We start from the raw sequence: 18,063 nt of genomic DNA, 5'->3' as shown, positions 1-18,063 counted from the left end.
TCGTAAATGAAAGGAATAAAATGGAAAATTGAGAGACAATTGAAACAGTATAATCTAATAAAAGTTAGGTGGATTCTAAGAACAGAAAGCAAATTGAGAATGCATTGAACAAAACTAGCAGGAATCGAGTCTCATTGTTATCTCATTTATGCCAACCTATGTCAGTAAATTCCAGCATGCACAATATGTTTTCTTTGTGATCAAACCATTTGGATCTATAATTTTTTGAAAGTGCGCATTCTTCTCCCCCCTCTCCACCACCAAGATTAATGAACACATGAACAGGTGCTACTTTTATAGTATGAAACCCCTTACCTCCAACAATAATTGTGAGGAGCTCATGGACTTCTTTGCCACTAAGATTGGCACCATCCGATCAGCTGCCTCTGCTGCATCTCTCCCTTCTATTAGCCCTAACTTCCTGTAATGCTACCGCCCCCCCCCGTCTGAGCCTTGAACTTGCATCTTTCTCCAGTTTCCATCTCTCCATATGCCGTCTCTGAGCTCATTTTGTCCATGAGACCCATCTCCTGTTCCATTGACCCTATTCCCAGTAAACTGCTGACCACTCAACTTCCCCTCCTGGTCCCCATGTTGGCAAATATTGTTAACAGTTCTTTCTTTTCAGGTGTTGTCCCTCTCTCCTTTAAACCTGCTCTTATCATCCCCTCCTCAAAAAGCCAACGCTGGACCCCACCACCCTTGCCGTCCCATCTCCAACCTCCCTTTCTTCTCCAAAGTCCTTGAATATGTTGTCGCCTTCCAAAACCGTTCTCATCTTTCCCGGAATATAGTTATTTCAGTTATGAAGATACATTGGAGAAGTTAGGACTGTTTTCCTTGGAGAAGAGAAGGCCGAGAGGTGATTTGATAGAGGTTTTCAAAATCATGAGGGCTCTGGACAGAGTAGATGAGAGAAACTGTTCCCATTCGTGAAAGGATTGAAAACGAGAGGGCACAGATTTAAAGCATTTGGTAAGAGAAGCAAAAGTGAGATGAGGAAGAACTTTTTCATGCAGTGAAATGTCTGGAATGCGCTGCCTGAGAACATGGTAGAGGCAGGTTCAATTGAAGCATTCAAAAGGGAATTAGACTGTTATATGAAAAGGAAGAATGTGCAGGGTTATGGGGAGGAGGCAGGGGAATGGAACAAAGGGAATTGCTCTTTCAGAGAGACAGTGCGGACAGATGGGCCAAATGGCCTCCTTCTGCACTGTAACGATTCTGTGATTCTGTGAACTCCTTGGTTGAGTCTCTCTAATCAGGTTTCCGCCCCGCCACAGTTCTGAAGCGGTCTTAACAAAGTCACAAGTGATATCCCATGTGACTGTGACAAAGGTAAACTTTCTCTCCTCATCCTTCTCGGCTTATCTGTAGCCTTTGATATGGTTGACCACACCATCCTCTTTCAACTCCCCTCCATCCACTGTTATCTAGCTGGGTGGGATGACCTGGCTCCATTCTTATCTATCTAATCGTAGCCAGAGCATCACTTGCAATAGCTTCTTTTCCTGCCACCACACTGTTACCTCTGGTATCCCCAGGGATCTATCCTTGGCCCCCCTCCTATTTCTCATCTGCATGCTGCCCTCAGCGCTACCTCACCATCACCTCTCTTGACGACTCCACTGTTCTCAATTATCAGACTGCTTATCTGACATCCAGTACTGGATGAGCAGAAATTTCCTCCAGTTAGGTGTTGAGAGGACTGAAGCCATTGTTTTCAGTCCCACTCCCAACTCCGTTCCCTAGCGACTGACTCCATTGCTCCCTGACAACAGTCTGAGATTAAACCAGTCTGTTCACATTCTTGGTGTCATATTTGACCCCGAGATGAGCTTCTGACTTCATATTCACATCATCACTAAGACCACCTGTTTCGATCTCTAACATTGCCTAACATCGCCCCTGTCTTAGATCATCTGCTCTTGAAATCCTCATTCATGCCTTTGCTACCTCCAGACTTGACTATTCCAATGCACTCTTTGCTGTTCTCACACTTTCTACCCTCTGTAAACTTGACGTCATTCAAAACTCTGCTGCTCGTGTCTTAACTTTCCCCAAGTCCTGTTCCCTTATCACCCCTGTGCTTCCTGACTTTTGTTGGCTCCTGACTTGATTTTTAAATTCTTATTTTTGTTTTCAAATCCCTCTAAGACCTTTCTCCTCCCTAGCTCTGTAATCTCCTCCAGCCCCGCAACCCTCCAAGATAGCTGCACTTCTCTAGTTCTGGCCTCCTGAGCATTCCCAATTTGAATTGCTCCACCATTGGTGGCCGCGCCTTCAGTTGCCCAGGCCCTGAGCTCTGGAATTCCCTCCCGACACTTCTTTGCCTCTTGATCTTTCTTTCCTTTTAAGACACTCCTTAAAACCTACCTCTTTAACTAAGCTTTTGATGTCTGATTATGTGGCTTGGTGTCCTATTTTGTTTTATAATGCTGCTGTGAAGCACCTTGGGAAGTTTTGTTGCATTAAAGGTGCTACATAAATATAAATTGTTGCCTTTGCTGTTTTTATGAAGAGCCAGTTCTTGCAGCCAGTAAGGAAGCCTTATGTAGAATTTATCAGCTGCTGGTTTGTTGAGTATGAATTTTGTAAAACCTCTTTTTAAAAATTAATGACAGGTAAGGTGGATTTTTTAGCTTAGTCCTCTTTCCTTTCTGTTTGCTTGATAGATAAATGAAGCTTAATTTATTAATTTCTGATGTCTTTTAAATTGCAATTTTTAAGTGCATCTCCCATGGAAGTGTTACAGTGCCTCTGGTGATGCTTCAGTCTCTTACAATGTGAAGTTGACAAAAAGCCAGTAAGAGACACCTTTTATATACAGTATCTAATCAGTGGAATAAAACTGAACTCCCTACATCTCCTATTCCATTTACACTCACAGCATTCTATTGGTGTGAAGCTGTAATTGTGCTAAAACTGCTGCGAGTGTAACTCCTATGAGTGTTTGTAGCAGGTTCAAAACTTATTGCTTTCAGAATTGCCCACATGATATTGAGACACTTTGCATAACAATGTAATCTGCAACTATCCTGGAAAGTGCTATTGAAATTCTTTATTTTTGTGTCCGTACCCAACATATACGGATATTGATATCTAATTCCAGAATTAAGTGTAAGAGCTCCAGTATGAAAAATTACTCATCTGGAGTGGTACAGATGGAATCTAACTCACACTGTACTAACCAAAGTGGATTTAGGAAAATGGGTAACAGAAGTAAAATATTTGGGATTTTACAAAATAATGTTTGATACTTCACAATTTCAGGTGATATTGATGACAGCAAGATGTAATATAGGATCAAGAGTAGGAATCAAATAAGTTGGTGTAGAGGTTAACATTTTCTTTGCTTAATGTACACAGTGGAATAGATTTGCTTCTACCCCTAATATAATAAGGGTTGCTAATTATCTGTTGCATTTTTAAAATTGCTCTTTTTCATCCCCTAACTTACTGATGATATGCAGTTTTTGTGCCTTGCAATTGTGGCAACTGCCCAAATAGAAACTATTTCCACTGGTTCGGGAGTCTAGGACTAGGAGGCGTAGTCTAAAAGTTAAAGCCAGACTTTTCAGGGGTGAAATTAGGCATCATTTCTACATGCAAAGGTTAGTAGAAGCTCTGAACTCTCTTCCTCAAACAGCCGTTGATACTAGATCAATTGTGAATTTTAAATCTGAGTTTGATAGATTTTTGTTAACTGAAGGGATATGGGACAAAGCCAGACATATGGAGTTAGGTTGCAGATCAGCCATGATTTCATTGAATAGCAGAGCAGGCCCGAGGGGCTAAATGGCCTACTTCTGTTACTGTATTCCTATTATTGTGTTGGGTCACTTTGTGTAGTGTTGCCAATAACCAAAACAATTCTACAGTGACCACTAATCTTTATGCTCTTGTCACATTTGGTGGTGCTGTGCTGGCATGCACAGAAAATATAAGTACAATAAAAATGAAAATTTACTGACTTTGGTACCCAGTCATCTGAGAATTATTTTGATGAAAGTTAGGTTTTATATTGCCAAGTCCTGGAAAGGGATGGGGAAAATATGATTCATTAAATCTTTTGTATCTTTTTAAATAATGCCATTGAGATTTCTGTTGGTCTGTCTAATTCCAACTTGCTGTGTGACAGTCTGCTGAATATACTGATAAACTGAGCTTTATATTAGTGAATCCTTGCGATATTTAGTGCCACAATGCACACAATTTAGCTTGATCATCATGTTTATTCAAGTAACAAATAAAATTGATTCCAACTAGTTTTCACCATGGCTTCAATGACCTTGACTTTATGACTCAGTTCTGTTCATGGATTCTTTCTAAATAGATTCAAAACTCATATACTTATTTCATTAAACAAAAACAATTGATTTAAATCCACCTGCCAAAACAAAATCCCATTTAAACAATAAATTGTGAGCTGTGTTATGGATTTTTCATTAGCATTTTATTAATTAAACATTAGAATAAAGGTTCTAATAAACCAGAACATTTTCCTTTTTCAGTACCATGGAAGATATTGTAAATCGTTGCATTAGACAATGATGAGTTATATCATATGTTATATAAGATTTACAGCATATTCAACACAATTGGTCTATGCCAGTGTGTATACTCTATGCAAGAATCCTAACACTCTAATTACCTCCTCCTAGCCTGCCCTCGTAACCCCCTCTGTTCCCTTTTCCCTCATGTATGTATCAGGCCTCCCTTAAATGCATTCATGTTATTCGCTTCAACCATTGCATGTAGCAGCAATTTCCACTTTCTGGCCTCTCTGAGGGGGAAAAAAGCTCCCAAATCTTTTTATTTGTTCTGTTAGTGTCGATCTTGTATTTATGTCTCTTTGTTCTGGATTCATCCCACAAGTGGAAAGTTTCTCCACATTTACCTTATTGAACCATTTCATAATTTTATCCAGGGAAGGAGCCACACCCTGATTATTTCCTGATGATGGAACCCTCTGAACATCCTCCAGTGCTTCAATATATTTTTGTAGTATGAAAAACCTAACTACACACTGTAGACCAATTGTGGTCTGTATAAATTTAAAATTATCTGCCTGCTTTTGTGTTGTATTCCTCTAGAAATGAGCCCTAGAACTTTGTTTCTGTTTGCACTCTTTCTGGCCATATCAATTTGTGTTGTTGATTTTAGTGATTTGAGTGTCTGTGTTGCCAGATTTGTTTGCTTCAGCACTATATTTAGTTTCTTATGTTCCAAGGAATAAGTGACTTCCTTATTTCTCCTACCAGAATGAATCATCTTACATCTGTGATATTGAACATAGGTTGTCATTTATCTGCCCACTCTGGAATTCTGTTTATGTCTTCCTGTACTTTTATAGTTTTCCACCTTAATATCTATACCTCCCAATTTGGCATCATCAGAAAATTTTGGTTCCTACCTCCAATTCCTGACTCCGAATCATTTATGTATATGGTTAACAACAGTTGTCCGAGCACTGATCCTTCTTCCCACTCTCTGCCAGAGTGAGAAACTTCCCTTGACTACTAACCTCTGGTTCCAATTTTGTAGTCATCTTTCAATCTATTCTGCTAGCTCGCTTTGACGCCACGTACCTTGACATTTGTCATCTTTTATATGGCACCTTATTTAGGATGTTCCCAAATTCCAAATATACCACATCCGCTACATTGTTCTTGTCTTCTCTTTCTCTTATTTCTTCAAAGTGTTCAATAAGGTTGACTAAACATTAATTTTAGAAATCCATGCAGACTATTTTTTATTGTCCATGTATAGGTATAGTGAAATGTAGTCAACTGACCTTTGGTATGGTTAAATTTTTTTGTATATGAACACAGTGGAGTTTGCTGTGGCAGTTAGATCTGTTTAAAAAAAAATGTAAGACGTGTTAATTTATGTTTAAAATGGTCACAAGATGCCAATTGCACACTGGATATTATGGTGGTATGAGAAAAGTGCCACAAAAACAATGTTATTAACTCTAAATGACCAGTGAGTATACAATGCTTGAGTAACTACTCGCAATGTTGATCTGGACTCAACAGTAATCTTGTGCAGAATAATATTGTGTGATTACAAGGCAGAAATCTAATCACACACTTCAGATTGTGTTGTGAAGCTGGAGTGGTTTATGGCTGTCATGTAAACCAGACCATCAGGTCACAGCCTTTAGGTCACTCCAGAGGTATGTTGTTTAATGTGATATATACTGTTCAGTTTATGCAGTAGTTTTATTCAATTTTGGTCTGTTTTTCTGATAACAGCTGACTTCAGTACAGATGGTGTTTACCAGTGATCTGTATTGTTGATATATGATATTCAAATTGAAGGATTATTAACTGTAATGCCATAACTGCAAGTTTGTTGAGATAATTTTCAGTGAATTACTAGGAAATTATATGGCTAACATATTTTATAATATGTTGATTCTCTGCAAGATGCGGGAAAGAATCACCTATCAAATTACTTAATTTTATTATGTTGCCATCTGGAAACTGCAGCTAGAAACAGATGTCCTTATCCTCGTATTAAATCAGTTGCAGTATTCTGGGTAAAAGCAGACAGCATCTTTTTCAACCTGAAAGGGAAGAACAAAAGTCAGGTGAACTTCACAATTGATGGTTAACAAAATGTTCAGTTAGTGCAGTCTTGTAAGTGGTGGCAACCATTTCAATATCTTGCGTGTCATGCAAAAAGCTATGCCTGACATACTTAGCATGGACAAGAATCAAGGAGTTAGTTTCGATCCCAAATTAGTGCATGTGTGCAATTGAGTGAGCTTGTTACCTTTTAATACACATGCAATGTTTGTTGGTACAGCTGGTAAGGAGATTATATAAGTGCTAACTTTGGAGACCTTTTTATTTTATTTGTATAGAAGCAAAAGGTTATAAATTTCGGAACATTACTAGAGAATAGAATGTTCATGTCCTTGTTTACCTTGCGTGTGTGTGTGAGAGAAAGATCAGCTCGCTCTTTGTTTTAATCCTTTCAGTTTTTTTCTAGTTTATACACTTGATATAATCTTTATGGAAATTAGATTGCCTATTCGAGTTTGAATTATATAAGATAGCCAGCATGGATTTGTAAAAGGCAGCTCATGCTTGACGAATTGAATTTTTTGATGGAAGTAAAGAGAAGGTTGAAGGGAATGCAGTGGATGTTGTCCATATGGATTTTAAGAAAACATTTGATGAAGTACCACATAAAAGGCTGGTTAACAAAATTGAGGCTCATGGCTCAGGAGGGTCCGTGTCCAATTGGTTTAAAAAAAATGGCTTAAGGGCAGAAAGCAGAGAGTCGTGGTAAATGGTTGTTTTTCAGACTGGAAGATGGTAGACAGTGGTGTTCCCCAAGGGTCAGTGCTAGGACCACTACCATTTTTGCTATTTATAAATGACTTGGATCTTGTAATACAGAGTAGAATTTCAAAATTTGTTGATGATACCAAACTTGGAGGCGTGGCAAACAGTGGGGATGATATGAACTGCCTACAACAGGACATAGATAGATGAGCAAAATGGGCAGAGAAGTGGCAGATGGAATTTAATACTGACAAGTGTGAGGTGGTGCATTTTGGCAGAAGGGTTAGGGTGAGGCAATATAGCCTTAATGGTGCAGTTCTAAAGAGTGTGCAGGAACAGAGGGATCTGAGGGTGCATGTGTACCGATCTTTGAAGATGGCAGGATATATTGAGAGAGTGGTTAGTAAAACATATGGGATATTGAGCATTAAGTACAAAAGCAGGGTAGTTAGTTATGCTGAACCGTTATAAAGCTCTGGTTAGGCCCTAACTAGAGTATTGCGTCCAGTTCTTGTCACCACACTTTAGGAAGGATGTGAGGGTCCTTGAGAGGGTGCAGAGGAGATTTGACAGTAGTTCCAGGGATGGGGGATTTTAGTTACAAGGTTAGGTTTAAAAAGCTGAGATTGTTCTCGGGGGAGCAATGGAAATCGAGGGGAGAAATAAAAACCAAAAGTGTTGGAAATATTGAGTAGGTCAGGCAACATCTGTGGAGAGAGAAGCAGAGTTAACGTTTCAGTTCTGTGACCTTTCATCAGAACTACCTTCATTTATGGTAAGTATAAGAGATGGTGCAGGTGAAAGTAACAACAACTTTGTCGCATATAAATTTCTTCTATTTCCCAACCATTTTTGATTAAGGTTTTGACTCTTTCTAAATATGCCTAAAATTATATCTCCATTTTTATGTCAACAAAGTATGTATGCATATTCTTTGGAAAGATCACTGGGAAAAAATTCAATATATTATGAAAGAGATTTGTTTCTGTTAAATATTTTTAAAGGAATTCATGGTTAAGCTGGATAAATATTGGACCAGATTTTTTTAAAAAGGAAGCCATCAAGACGACACTGAGGGCGCTGGAATGGTAACCATGTTGCTGGTTGCCACATGGCTGGGGTTGGCGATGGAGCGGAAACCCTGGTTACAGGGGCAGAAAAGTGACAAGCGCTCCTTTGATTGGACAAGCCCAGTAGGTGCAGAGCACTTGAGATGGGCAGAAAAACTGACAAGCTTTCTGGTTGTGTGTCAGTGAGTGTGTTTTACCTTCTGGAGGAGATAAAAGTCAAATCTGCTGCAGAAGGAGGAGAGAATTCCAAGGAAGAACAGAAGACTACAACCCAGCTCTCTTCCCAGAAACTCCATAAAAGACCCAGTGAAGTCCACTATATCGATTCATCTAATTTCCTGTATTTTAGAAAGGCCTGCTAAATTACTTTTTTGTGCAGCCTGAAAAGAAGCATTCTGGAAGATTCTAGTGACCTGTCTGCGTCTGCTCAGAGGTTGGACTGTGTGCCAGTTTGGTGCAGCATATCTCATCTGCTATTTTCTTAAGAGGTGGGCGAGCGATCTGCCTGGGTGTGTTTTTTTTGTTTGTAACAGCTCTGATCTAAAAATCCATGTTTTTTCAGTTAACTGGTGTATATGGGTTTGCGTGAGTGTGAAGGGACTAAGATAAAAACGGACATTAAAATTTGGTTAAGGTAGAAAGGGGACTTTTAAAATTTAATGTTGGATTTTAAAAAAAAGATCTCTGATATTGTTTTACTTCCTTACTAGTTAAGACTTGATTTATAATAGTGTTAATTTTGTTGTTCAGTAAAGAAACTTGGTTAGTGTGTTATATTCTGAGGAAATTAGTGTATCAGATTGACTATTTCAGTAAGTGGGAACATTTTTAAAAATATGATGTGACCTGTGGAGAAGTGGGATTGAATTAGTATTTTTTGTTTTTAACTCTGTGTCAGAGCATAGAACACTTTGGGTAGTATCACCATAATATTGTTTTACTCTTGGTTTCTACTGTGGAATTCACCAGTGTAGATTTCTGCCCTTATTCTCAGTATATTGTCACTCTCACTTAAGCACCAAAGCCTGCAGGAGGAACAAATGAATGTTCCATTTGCACTGGCCAGCAGTCAAAAGCATGAACGAGATCTTGATTTAGAACTGATGGTATGATAAGCAGTTGGATGAGCAGTGAGGCAAAAGCTGTTTTGGGGGGGGGGGGGTGGGGGGGGAGGAGGTGCGGGGTATAACCTTGTTCGCAGATCTTCCTTCATTTTTCTACCAGAATAGATTGAAATTGCAGTAATTTGTAGAAATGTAGTAGAATTGCAAGAACATGAAGACCATAGAACATTTCTTAACTTAAAATAAATTAAAATCAGTTTAATTTTTAATGAAGTAATTTCATGCTTTTATTCCTTTATGTGAAGCAAATATTTTGTATGTATCTGCCCATCTGAAAACCCCCCTTGACAAACAATAATTAAACTCTAACTTCAGGCTGCATTTACTTCAACATTGACAATTAGATATTGTGGCCTTAAAAGGATAGGGCAAGTTATGCATAGCAGTGAATAATGTCTTCCGTATTATCTGGCACAAAACGCCTGTCATCACTAAACTGTTTATTGCCTGACTTACCCCATGGGCAAGGCTTGGAAACTTGGTAGAGAAAATAAATGCTTCTTTAATCCTCCAAAGGGTTAATGATCAGTAAAATGTTGATTGTTGGTGTCCAGAAGATGTTTGTTTTTGCCAAATTTGAGTTTTTGCACAGTTCACTGGAGCAGGGAACTAGAAACAGGCTTGCTTAATGTTCCCTGATTAATTTTATCTGCTATGGAAAAAGGAATTAGAATAATTTCCGGGGAAACTACATTTTTAAAGGGTTTATGGACTCCTAGCGTGCTGCGTTATTTATTTGAATTTGTGAAGGTTAGTATTGTCTAGGGAGGTAATGCATAATTATAAGTTAATTTTTCTGTCACCTTATTTTTACAGAAGAACTAAGAAAGTACAGTTGGTCGGGTGTTCCAAGAGAAGTTCGTTCTGTTACGTGGAGACTTCTTTCGGTAAGCCAATTAGCTGAAATATAATAAATATGCTGAGCTACAAAAGACAAAGATGGCATTTACATTACTTGAATTTCTTATTTAATTGTGATGTAGGTATTTCATATTTTTGGACAAGCTGTGATAATAAAGGCCCAATCTTCTGCCATTTTGGGATCATATCTCCTAACTTCAAATTCTTTTTCTGATTGTTGGAGATCAGAGATGAATGGAATTTCCCATCTGCAAATGATGTTTTTTTAGCTGTTTTTAATTGCAAAAATGAACACACTCCTGGTGAACCCCTCTAAATCCTGGAAATCCTGATTTAAGAGCATTGTGGGAACACCTGCACCACATGAACTGCAGAGGTTCAAGAAGGTGGCCTATGATTGTTAATTTGTATCAATTGTGTTGAATTATATGCATGTGGAGGGCATTAATTAGGATTTCACTTGAGCATATGTAAAGAGACACTTACTGAAACCGTGGTGTGGTTGAGTTAGGAAGTGTATACTTGTAATGCTTCAAACTGTAAATAAATATTGGACTGAGTAAAGATTGGCTCCAGTATTATCCTTCACCAACTGGCTTTCTAGAATATAACAGTCTTGACCCTCTCTGGGCACCTACGCATGGGCAATAAATACTAGTCTTGCCAGTTACGTAGACATCCTGAGAATTAATAAGAAATAAACTTCTGCAAGACAGTATCACCTGCTCAAAAGGAAAAAGTGTAATCCTGACAGAAACCTTTGCTAGTATACAGGAACATAAACATTGCACAAGTAAGTCAACAGATATAGGAAAAAAACAAGTGAATGAATTTTCTAGAAGAAAAAATCTGATTATCTTACAGATTCCCTGAGTTCTTTCTTGCATTGCTTCATGGCTGAGGTGCATTATTGTTTGTGTGTGTGGTGTGGATATACTCTTGAATGGTTGAGAACTGTGAAGTGTTGACAACTGTACTTAAAATTGAGGACTTGCAGTGTTGGCCACACTACCAATTAGGGTTTGCATTTTTAGACTTCTCTGGGCCAGGTGTGTTTCTGCCTTTGGCCCACTTGGGTTCCTATATTTCTTCAGCTGCAGAGGCCTGGTCTTGCACAGGAAATGGTCGCTAAAACTTGGACAGAAGGAAAATGAACCCTTTCTTGAACACTAGAGTCTAAAGTGAAGCACTGCTGAGGTCAAAAAATGTAGAGTGCAAATTGTATTTTCTTCCAGTTGGCTGGCCTTCTCTGTAGGCTTTTATTTTCGGTTGTCTTTGCTGGCTTCTTCAGTCTGGCATGCTGGCTTTGAGCAAATGTCAATGACCTTCCCTCTGATATAGGGTCAGAAGGAGGAATGTTCGCTGATGACTGCGCAGTGTAGAGTTTCATTTGCAACTCCTCAGATAATAGAGCAGTCCATGCCTGCTTGCAGCAAAACCTGAACGACATGAAGGCTTGGGCTGTTAAGTGGCAAATAACGCTTGTGCCACATAAGTGCTAGACAATGGCTGCCTCCAACTAGAGAGAGTTCAACCACCATCTCTTGAAATTAAATAGCATTACCATCATCAAATCCCCCTACCATTAATATCCAGGGAATCATTATTGACCAGAAACTTAACTGGACCAGCTACCTAAATACTGTGGTTACTAGAGCAGGTCAGAAGTTGGGTATTCTTTGGCAAGTGACTCACTTCCTGACATCCCAAAGTCTTTCCATCATCTACAAATCTTGAGTATTTCATCACATTCCTGACTTTAGTCTTGCCCGGATGAGTGTAGCTCCAACAATTCGAAGCTCAACACCAGCTAGGATAAAGCAGCCTGCTTGTTTGGCACCTGATCCTCCATCACCTTAAGCATTTACTTCTTTCTCCACTGGTGCACCCTGACTGCAATGTGTACCATCTACAAGATGCATTGGAGCAACTCGCCAAGGCTCTTAGAGAGCACCTCCCAAACCTGTGACCTTAAAAGACAAAGGAAGCAGGCATATGTGAAAAATAGCACCTGCAAATTCCTCTCCAAGTCACACACCATCCTGAACTGGAAATATATTACGACTCCTTCATTGCCACTCAGTCAAAATCTTGGAACTCCCTACTGTAAGAGTGCCTTCAACACATGGACAGCAGTGGTTCAAGAAGGGGGATCCTCACCACCTTCTCTAGGGCAATTAGGAATGAGCAATAAATGCTGGTCTTGCCAGCGATGCCTGGGAACCATGAATGAATTAAAATATCAGATAACCTTCTAAAGTCATCTCAAAATCTCCAAGGATCCTGAAACTCTAGCTTCAAAACCTGGGCTGTAAAAGTATTATCCTTTGAAGAAAAATGCACCCCATCAATTGCTGTGCTAAAATAGGAGCTGATTCTAGATGAAAATGTTATATGAAAAGGAAGAATGTGCAGGGCTACGGGGAGAAGGTGGGCAAGTGGCACTAGGTAAAGTGGTCCTTCAGAGAGCCAGAGCAGACACGATGGGCTGAATGGCTCCTGTGCTGTACAATTTTCTGATTCGGTGATGCTGTGAAATCACCAGCTCCGCTATCAGCCAAGCAAATGGGATGTCTGTTTAACCAAAGCTGTTCAGCACAAGTTGGAGGAAGTTGAGCTTAAATTGCACTGTGTGCGAGAAAGACTAATGTTTGAGTACTGTGTCTAGTTCTAGTCACTGAGACATGAAGGAAACATTCAGGCCTGGAGGTAATAAAACTGATCTCTAGAGACAGAGTGAGTTATGAAGGAAGACTTAAAAGGAGGCAACTGGAAAGACATTTCATGAAGGCGCAATATATATAGTAAATGATATCAAAGTTAAATCCTGAATTATTATCTCAAACAATTTAACTGTAAGTTTTGGGGTGGGGATTTGGGTGAAGGACGGTTAGAGGAAGGAACAAAATAGAACTGGAAAAAGGCAAATTTAGAACTGATATCATTGAAGCGTTATTTCATATAAAGTGATCAACACATGGGATAGACTTCCAGGTACAGTAATGGAGAAATAAAAGCTGGATAATGTAATGAGGCCCTTTATTTTCTGAATGGGCGAGCCAAGTACCTTTCTCATCCCTGTCTATTTTGTGAACTGGACGTTAGTCTTTTTATCAACATGCAATGATCTCCACCAATAACTGCTTACTGTTGTCACCAATTGATTCCAATGGCAGCAGGACATGAATCATAGAGTCATTTATGGCACAGAAGGAGACCATTTGACCCATCAGGTCTATGACAGCTCTCCGTAGAGCAATTCAGTCAGTCCCATTCCCTGCTCTATCCCAGCAGCCCTGCAAGTTTACTTCCTTCATACCTATCCAAATTCCTTTTGAAATCACTAATCATCTCCTGCTTCCATCACCCTCATAAGCAGCGAGTTCCAGGCCATTAACACGCATTACGTAAAAAAGTTCTTCCTCACATTGTCTCTGCATCTCTTTCCCAGAACCTCAAATCTGTGCACCCTAGTCCTTGTGCCATCAGCTAATGGGAACAGTTTTTCTTTGTCTACCTTATCCAAGCCTGTCATAATCTTGTACATCTCCATAAAATCTCTCTGCAATCTCCTTTTCTCCAAGGAGAACAATTCCAGCTTCTCCAACCTAAGCTTGTAGCTAAAATTCCCCATCCCTTTAGTAACCCTTTCAAGGACCCTCACATCCTTCCTGAGGTGTGGTGACCAAAACTGGACGAAATACTCTAGTTGCGGCCAAACCGAGCTTTATGAAGGTTCAGCATAACTTCCCTGCTTTTGTACCCTATGCCTCTATTTTTGAAGTCCAAGATCCCATACGCTTTGCTGACCACTCTCTCAATATGTCCTACCACCTTCAGAGATCTATATACAAGAACCTGCAGGTCACTCTGTCCATGCATACTTATTAGAACTGTGCCATTAAGTTTGTATTGCCTCTCCCTATCCCTTCTGCCAAAATGCATCACCTCACACTCCTTTGTATTAAATTCTTTTTAGTCATAGAGTTATACAGCACAGAAACAGGCCCATTATGTCTGTGCCAGCCATCAAGCACCTAACTATTCTAATCCCATTTTCCAGGACTTGGCCCATAGCCTTGTATGGCTATGGCGTTTCAAGTGCTCATCTAAATACTTCTTAAATGTTGTGAGGGTTCCTGCCACTACCACCCCTTCAGGCAGTGTGTTCCAGATTCCAATCACCCTCTCGGTGAAAAGGTTTTTCCTCAAATCCCCTCTAAACCTCCTGCCCCTTACCTTAAATCTATGCACCCTGGTTATTGACACCTCTGCTAAGGGAAAATGTTTCTTACTATCTATCCTGTCTATGCCCCTCAGAATTTTGTACACCTCAATCATGTCCCCTCTTAGCCTTCTCTGCTCTAAGGAACACAACCCTAGCCTATCCAATCTCTCTTTATAGCTGAAATGCTCCAGCCCAGGCATCATCCTGGTGAATCTCCAGTGCAATCACATCCTTCCTATAGAGTGTCGACCAGAACTATACACAGTATTCCAGCTGTGGCCTAACTAGCATTTTATACAGCTCCATCATAACCTCCCTGCTCTTATATTCTGTGTCTCGGCTAATAAAGGCAACCTCCCATATGCCTTCCTAATCACCTTATCTACCTGTGCTGCTGCCTTCAGTGATCTGTGCTCTTCTCTGCCCATTCTGCTAGCCTATCTATGTCCTGTCAGAGTGGATTGGTATTCTGCTCACTGTTTACCACTCCTCCAAGTTTGGTATCATAGGCAAATTTTGAAATGTATTCCAATACATTGTATCTGTATTCCAATACTTGTACATGTTAATTTCAAGGTTTCACTTTGCCTATTTTTAGCATGCCTTCACTCTGCTGTTGACAAGCGCAATTGTTTATCACTCTTTATAAGTTTGCACCTGATCAGCTGAAAGACGAAATTTCTAAATATTTCCTGAAAAATATGATCTATAACATGCACTGTTGGGTGTTGGCAGGTTACGTGCAGTTAAAAAAAAAAGATTTTTCCTAAAATACGGCAGTTGGTACCAGAGAAACGGCTTTTAATTTTGAACACTAGAGGTCACTGTTGATACACCAGCATGTCTGTTAAATAGTATCTTGAGGACAAAAACATCTGTGGTCATTATATTTTTCCATTGGGCCACACTTTTAAAATTGACATTTGAGCTTATTACCTTCAGCAGACAAAGTGAATAAAATTCCGAAGGAAATAAAGCTAGATGAGTAAATTGTAACACATGTTTGGGATTTTTTTTAAATGCAGTTTTTATTGCTGATTGAAAAACAAATGTTTCTGTTTGTTTTATTTTTAGCAACAAAAATAGGGAGAAAATTAGCTGAAGAAAATGGGGCTCAAATATCCAGGATAAATTCAGAGAAAATTGGCAACAATCAGTTTTATTTTGAGAAACATTCAACCTCAACAAAACAAGCTAGAGGCTAACGTTGCACAATTAGTCTAAATGGATCATTAACGTACTCATAAAACATATGGGCGAATAATGTGTAAACCTAAACATTCATATTTGTCTATGCTTTGGAACATGTAAAGTTGGATTGCAGGATGCCAGTGATTGAGTTCCAGACCCGCAAAGAAGTGAGTCTCCTAAAATTCCACAGTGGAATGTTTTAGTCTATATTCATTGAAGAGCAAATTAATAGCAGTTGCATACAATCTAAGCACTGTGGGTCAGTAGTTTTTAGCAGAACATCAAGCTCACCTGGGCTATCCACTTGATATTTCTGAAATTTCCATTATTTTTGAGGTTGCTTGGATTTTGATAGATTTAATAGTTTCATTTTTCTTCCTGTTGTTTCACTGCTAAATAACTTCAGGTAACTTGTTCCTCATCCTGAATTTTGAACTGGAAGTCGCAATCTAGAATGCATATTACTGTGCCATTAACGGCATTGTGCACGTTTTATGCATATATCATGATGCAATGAGTGTTATGACATGATTAGCTTGACATGGCTCATTTTGGGATCCACTGGAAGCAGGGCATATTCCATCTTTTAAAAGTGAGAAACGTGCAGAAATCAGTTTTTACTGATCCACAAGCCCAGAAAAATATGGGAATTTGTAGATTGAAATCAGATTTTAAAAATTTGATAGGTTTTTTAATCTGTTGCTGTCCTACATTTATAGAATCTACATAAATGTTGCAAAAAATTACAATTTTAAGAAAGCAGTATAATGGGAATTATGAAGAAAGTTACTTTTTTATGAGAATAGGGATACAACTTAAATATGGAATAGTAATGAAATAATGTATGCAGTCAAAATATATGCATTGGATGGGTAAAGATCATTACCAGAGATTTTCATATATAGTGAGGCTAATGTGATTATTGAAGGTACATTTACCGAGGGCTCGTCCTCTTTACTCTTGGCTTTCGTCAGCGAAGGTCATCCCTGATGGGATGTTGTTGGCAGTGTTTATTGCCCATCCCTAATTGCCCTTGAGAAGGTGGTGGTGAGCTGCCTTCTTGAACCGCTGCAGTCCATTTGGGGTAGGTACACCCACAGTGCTGTTAGGAAGGGAGTTCCAGGATTTTGGTCCAGCGATAGTGAAGGAACGGCGATATAGGTTCAAGTCAGGATGGTGTGTGGCTTGGAGGGGAACTTGCAGGTGGTGGTGTTCCCATGTATTTGCTGCCCTTGTCCTTCTAGTTGGTAGAGGTCACGGGTTTGGAAGGTGCTGTCTAAGGAGCCTTGCTGCATTGCTGCAGTGCATCTTTGTAGATGGTACACACTGCTGCCACTGTGCGTCGGTGGTGGAGGGAGTGAATGTTTGTGGATGGGGTGCCAGTCAAGCGGGCTGCTTTGTCCTGGATGATGTCGAGCTTCTTGAGTGTTGTTGGAGCTGCACCCATCGAGGCAAGTGGAGAGTATTCCATGACACTCCTGACTTGTGCCTTGGAGATGGTGGACAGGTTTTGGGGAGTCAGGAGGTGAGTTACTCGCCTCAGGATTCCTAGCCTCTGACCTGCTCTTGTAGCCAAGGTATTTATATGGCTACTCCAGTTCAGTTTCTGGTCAAACTGATCTTGTACACTTCTAATACATCTCCCTTGTTCTAAGGAGAACAAATCCCAACTTTTCTAACCTAACCTAGCAACTAAAATCCTCCATCTCAGGAACCATTTTGGCAAATCTCTGTACCCTCTCAAGAGCCCTTCCATCCTTCCTGAAGTGTGGACGCAGTACTCTAGTTGGAGCCTAATGAGAGCTTTATAAAGGTCCAGCATAACCTTCCGGCTTTTGTACTCAATGCCTCTATTTATAAAGCCTAAGATCCCATATGCTTTACTAATCACTCTCTCATTTTGACCAGCCACTTTCAAAGGTCGATGCATATGTACCCCCATGTCCCTCTGTTCCTGCACATTCTATAGAACTGCGTTATTAAGAATATTCCTTCTGCCAAAATGCATCACCTCACACTTGTCAGTACTAAATTCCATCTGCCACTTGTCTGCCTATTCTGCGAGCCTATTGTGATGGAAACCACGCCTGCCAAATGGAAACATATTAATTTTGTCATATGGAAACTTTTTTGACCTTGAACATAACTTGTTTAAAAAAGGCCACAGGGCAGTGGCTGAAGACACGGCTGCACATTTGCATTCTGAGAGACTGTTGCCAAAAGAGACAATGTAGAGGCCTGCTTTAGGTCGGGAAAAAGAACCTGACCCGAACCCGACCAAACCACAA

The 18,063-nt window shown here is 39.7% G+C and overlaps 1 protein-coding gene across 4 annotated transcripts in view; it reads left to right on the top strand.

Annotated features, from left to right (window-relative positions):
• Positions 1–18,063, top strand: part of LOC137383867 (TBC1 domain family member 22B-like) — a 509,534-nt gene that overhangs the window by 95,987 nt on the left and 395,484 nt on the right. For all 4 annotated transcript variants that reach the window (XM_068057201.1, XM_068057200.1, XM_068057198.1 and 1 more), the window contains one exon: positions 10,312–10,382. In XM_068057201.1, the coding sequence (XP_067913302.1) occupies positions 10,312–10,382 (71 nt within the window). The remainder of the gene's footprint in view (positions 1–10,311; positions 10,383–18,063) is intronic.

This window comes from Heterodontus francisci, chromosome 25 (genome assembly GCF_036365525.1).
Source record: "Heterodontus francisci isolate sHetFra1 chromosome 25, sHetFra1.hap1, whole genome shotgun sequence".
NCBI lineage: Eukaryota > Metazoa > Chordata > Chondrichthyes > Heterodontiformes > Heterodontidae > Heterodontus > Heterodontus francisci.
Note: the sequence above shows the minus strand (reverse complement) of the source record. Positions and strands in the feature narration are given on the sequence as shown.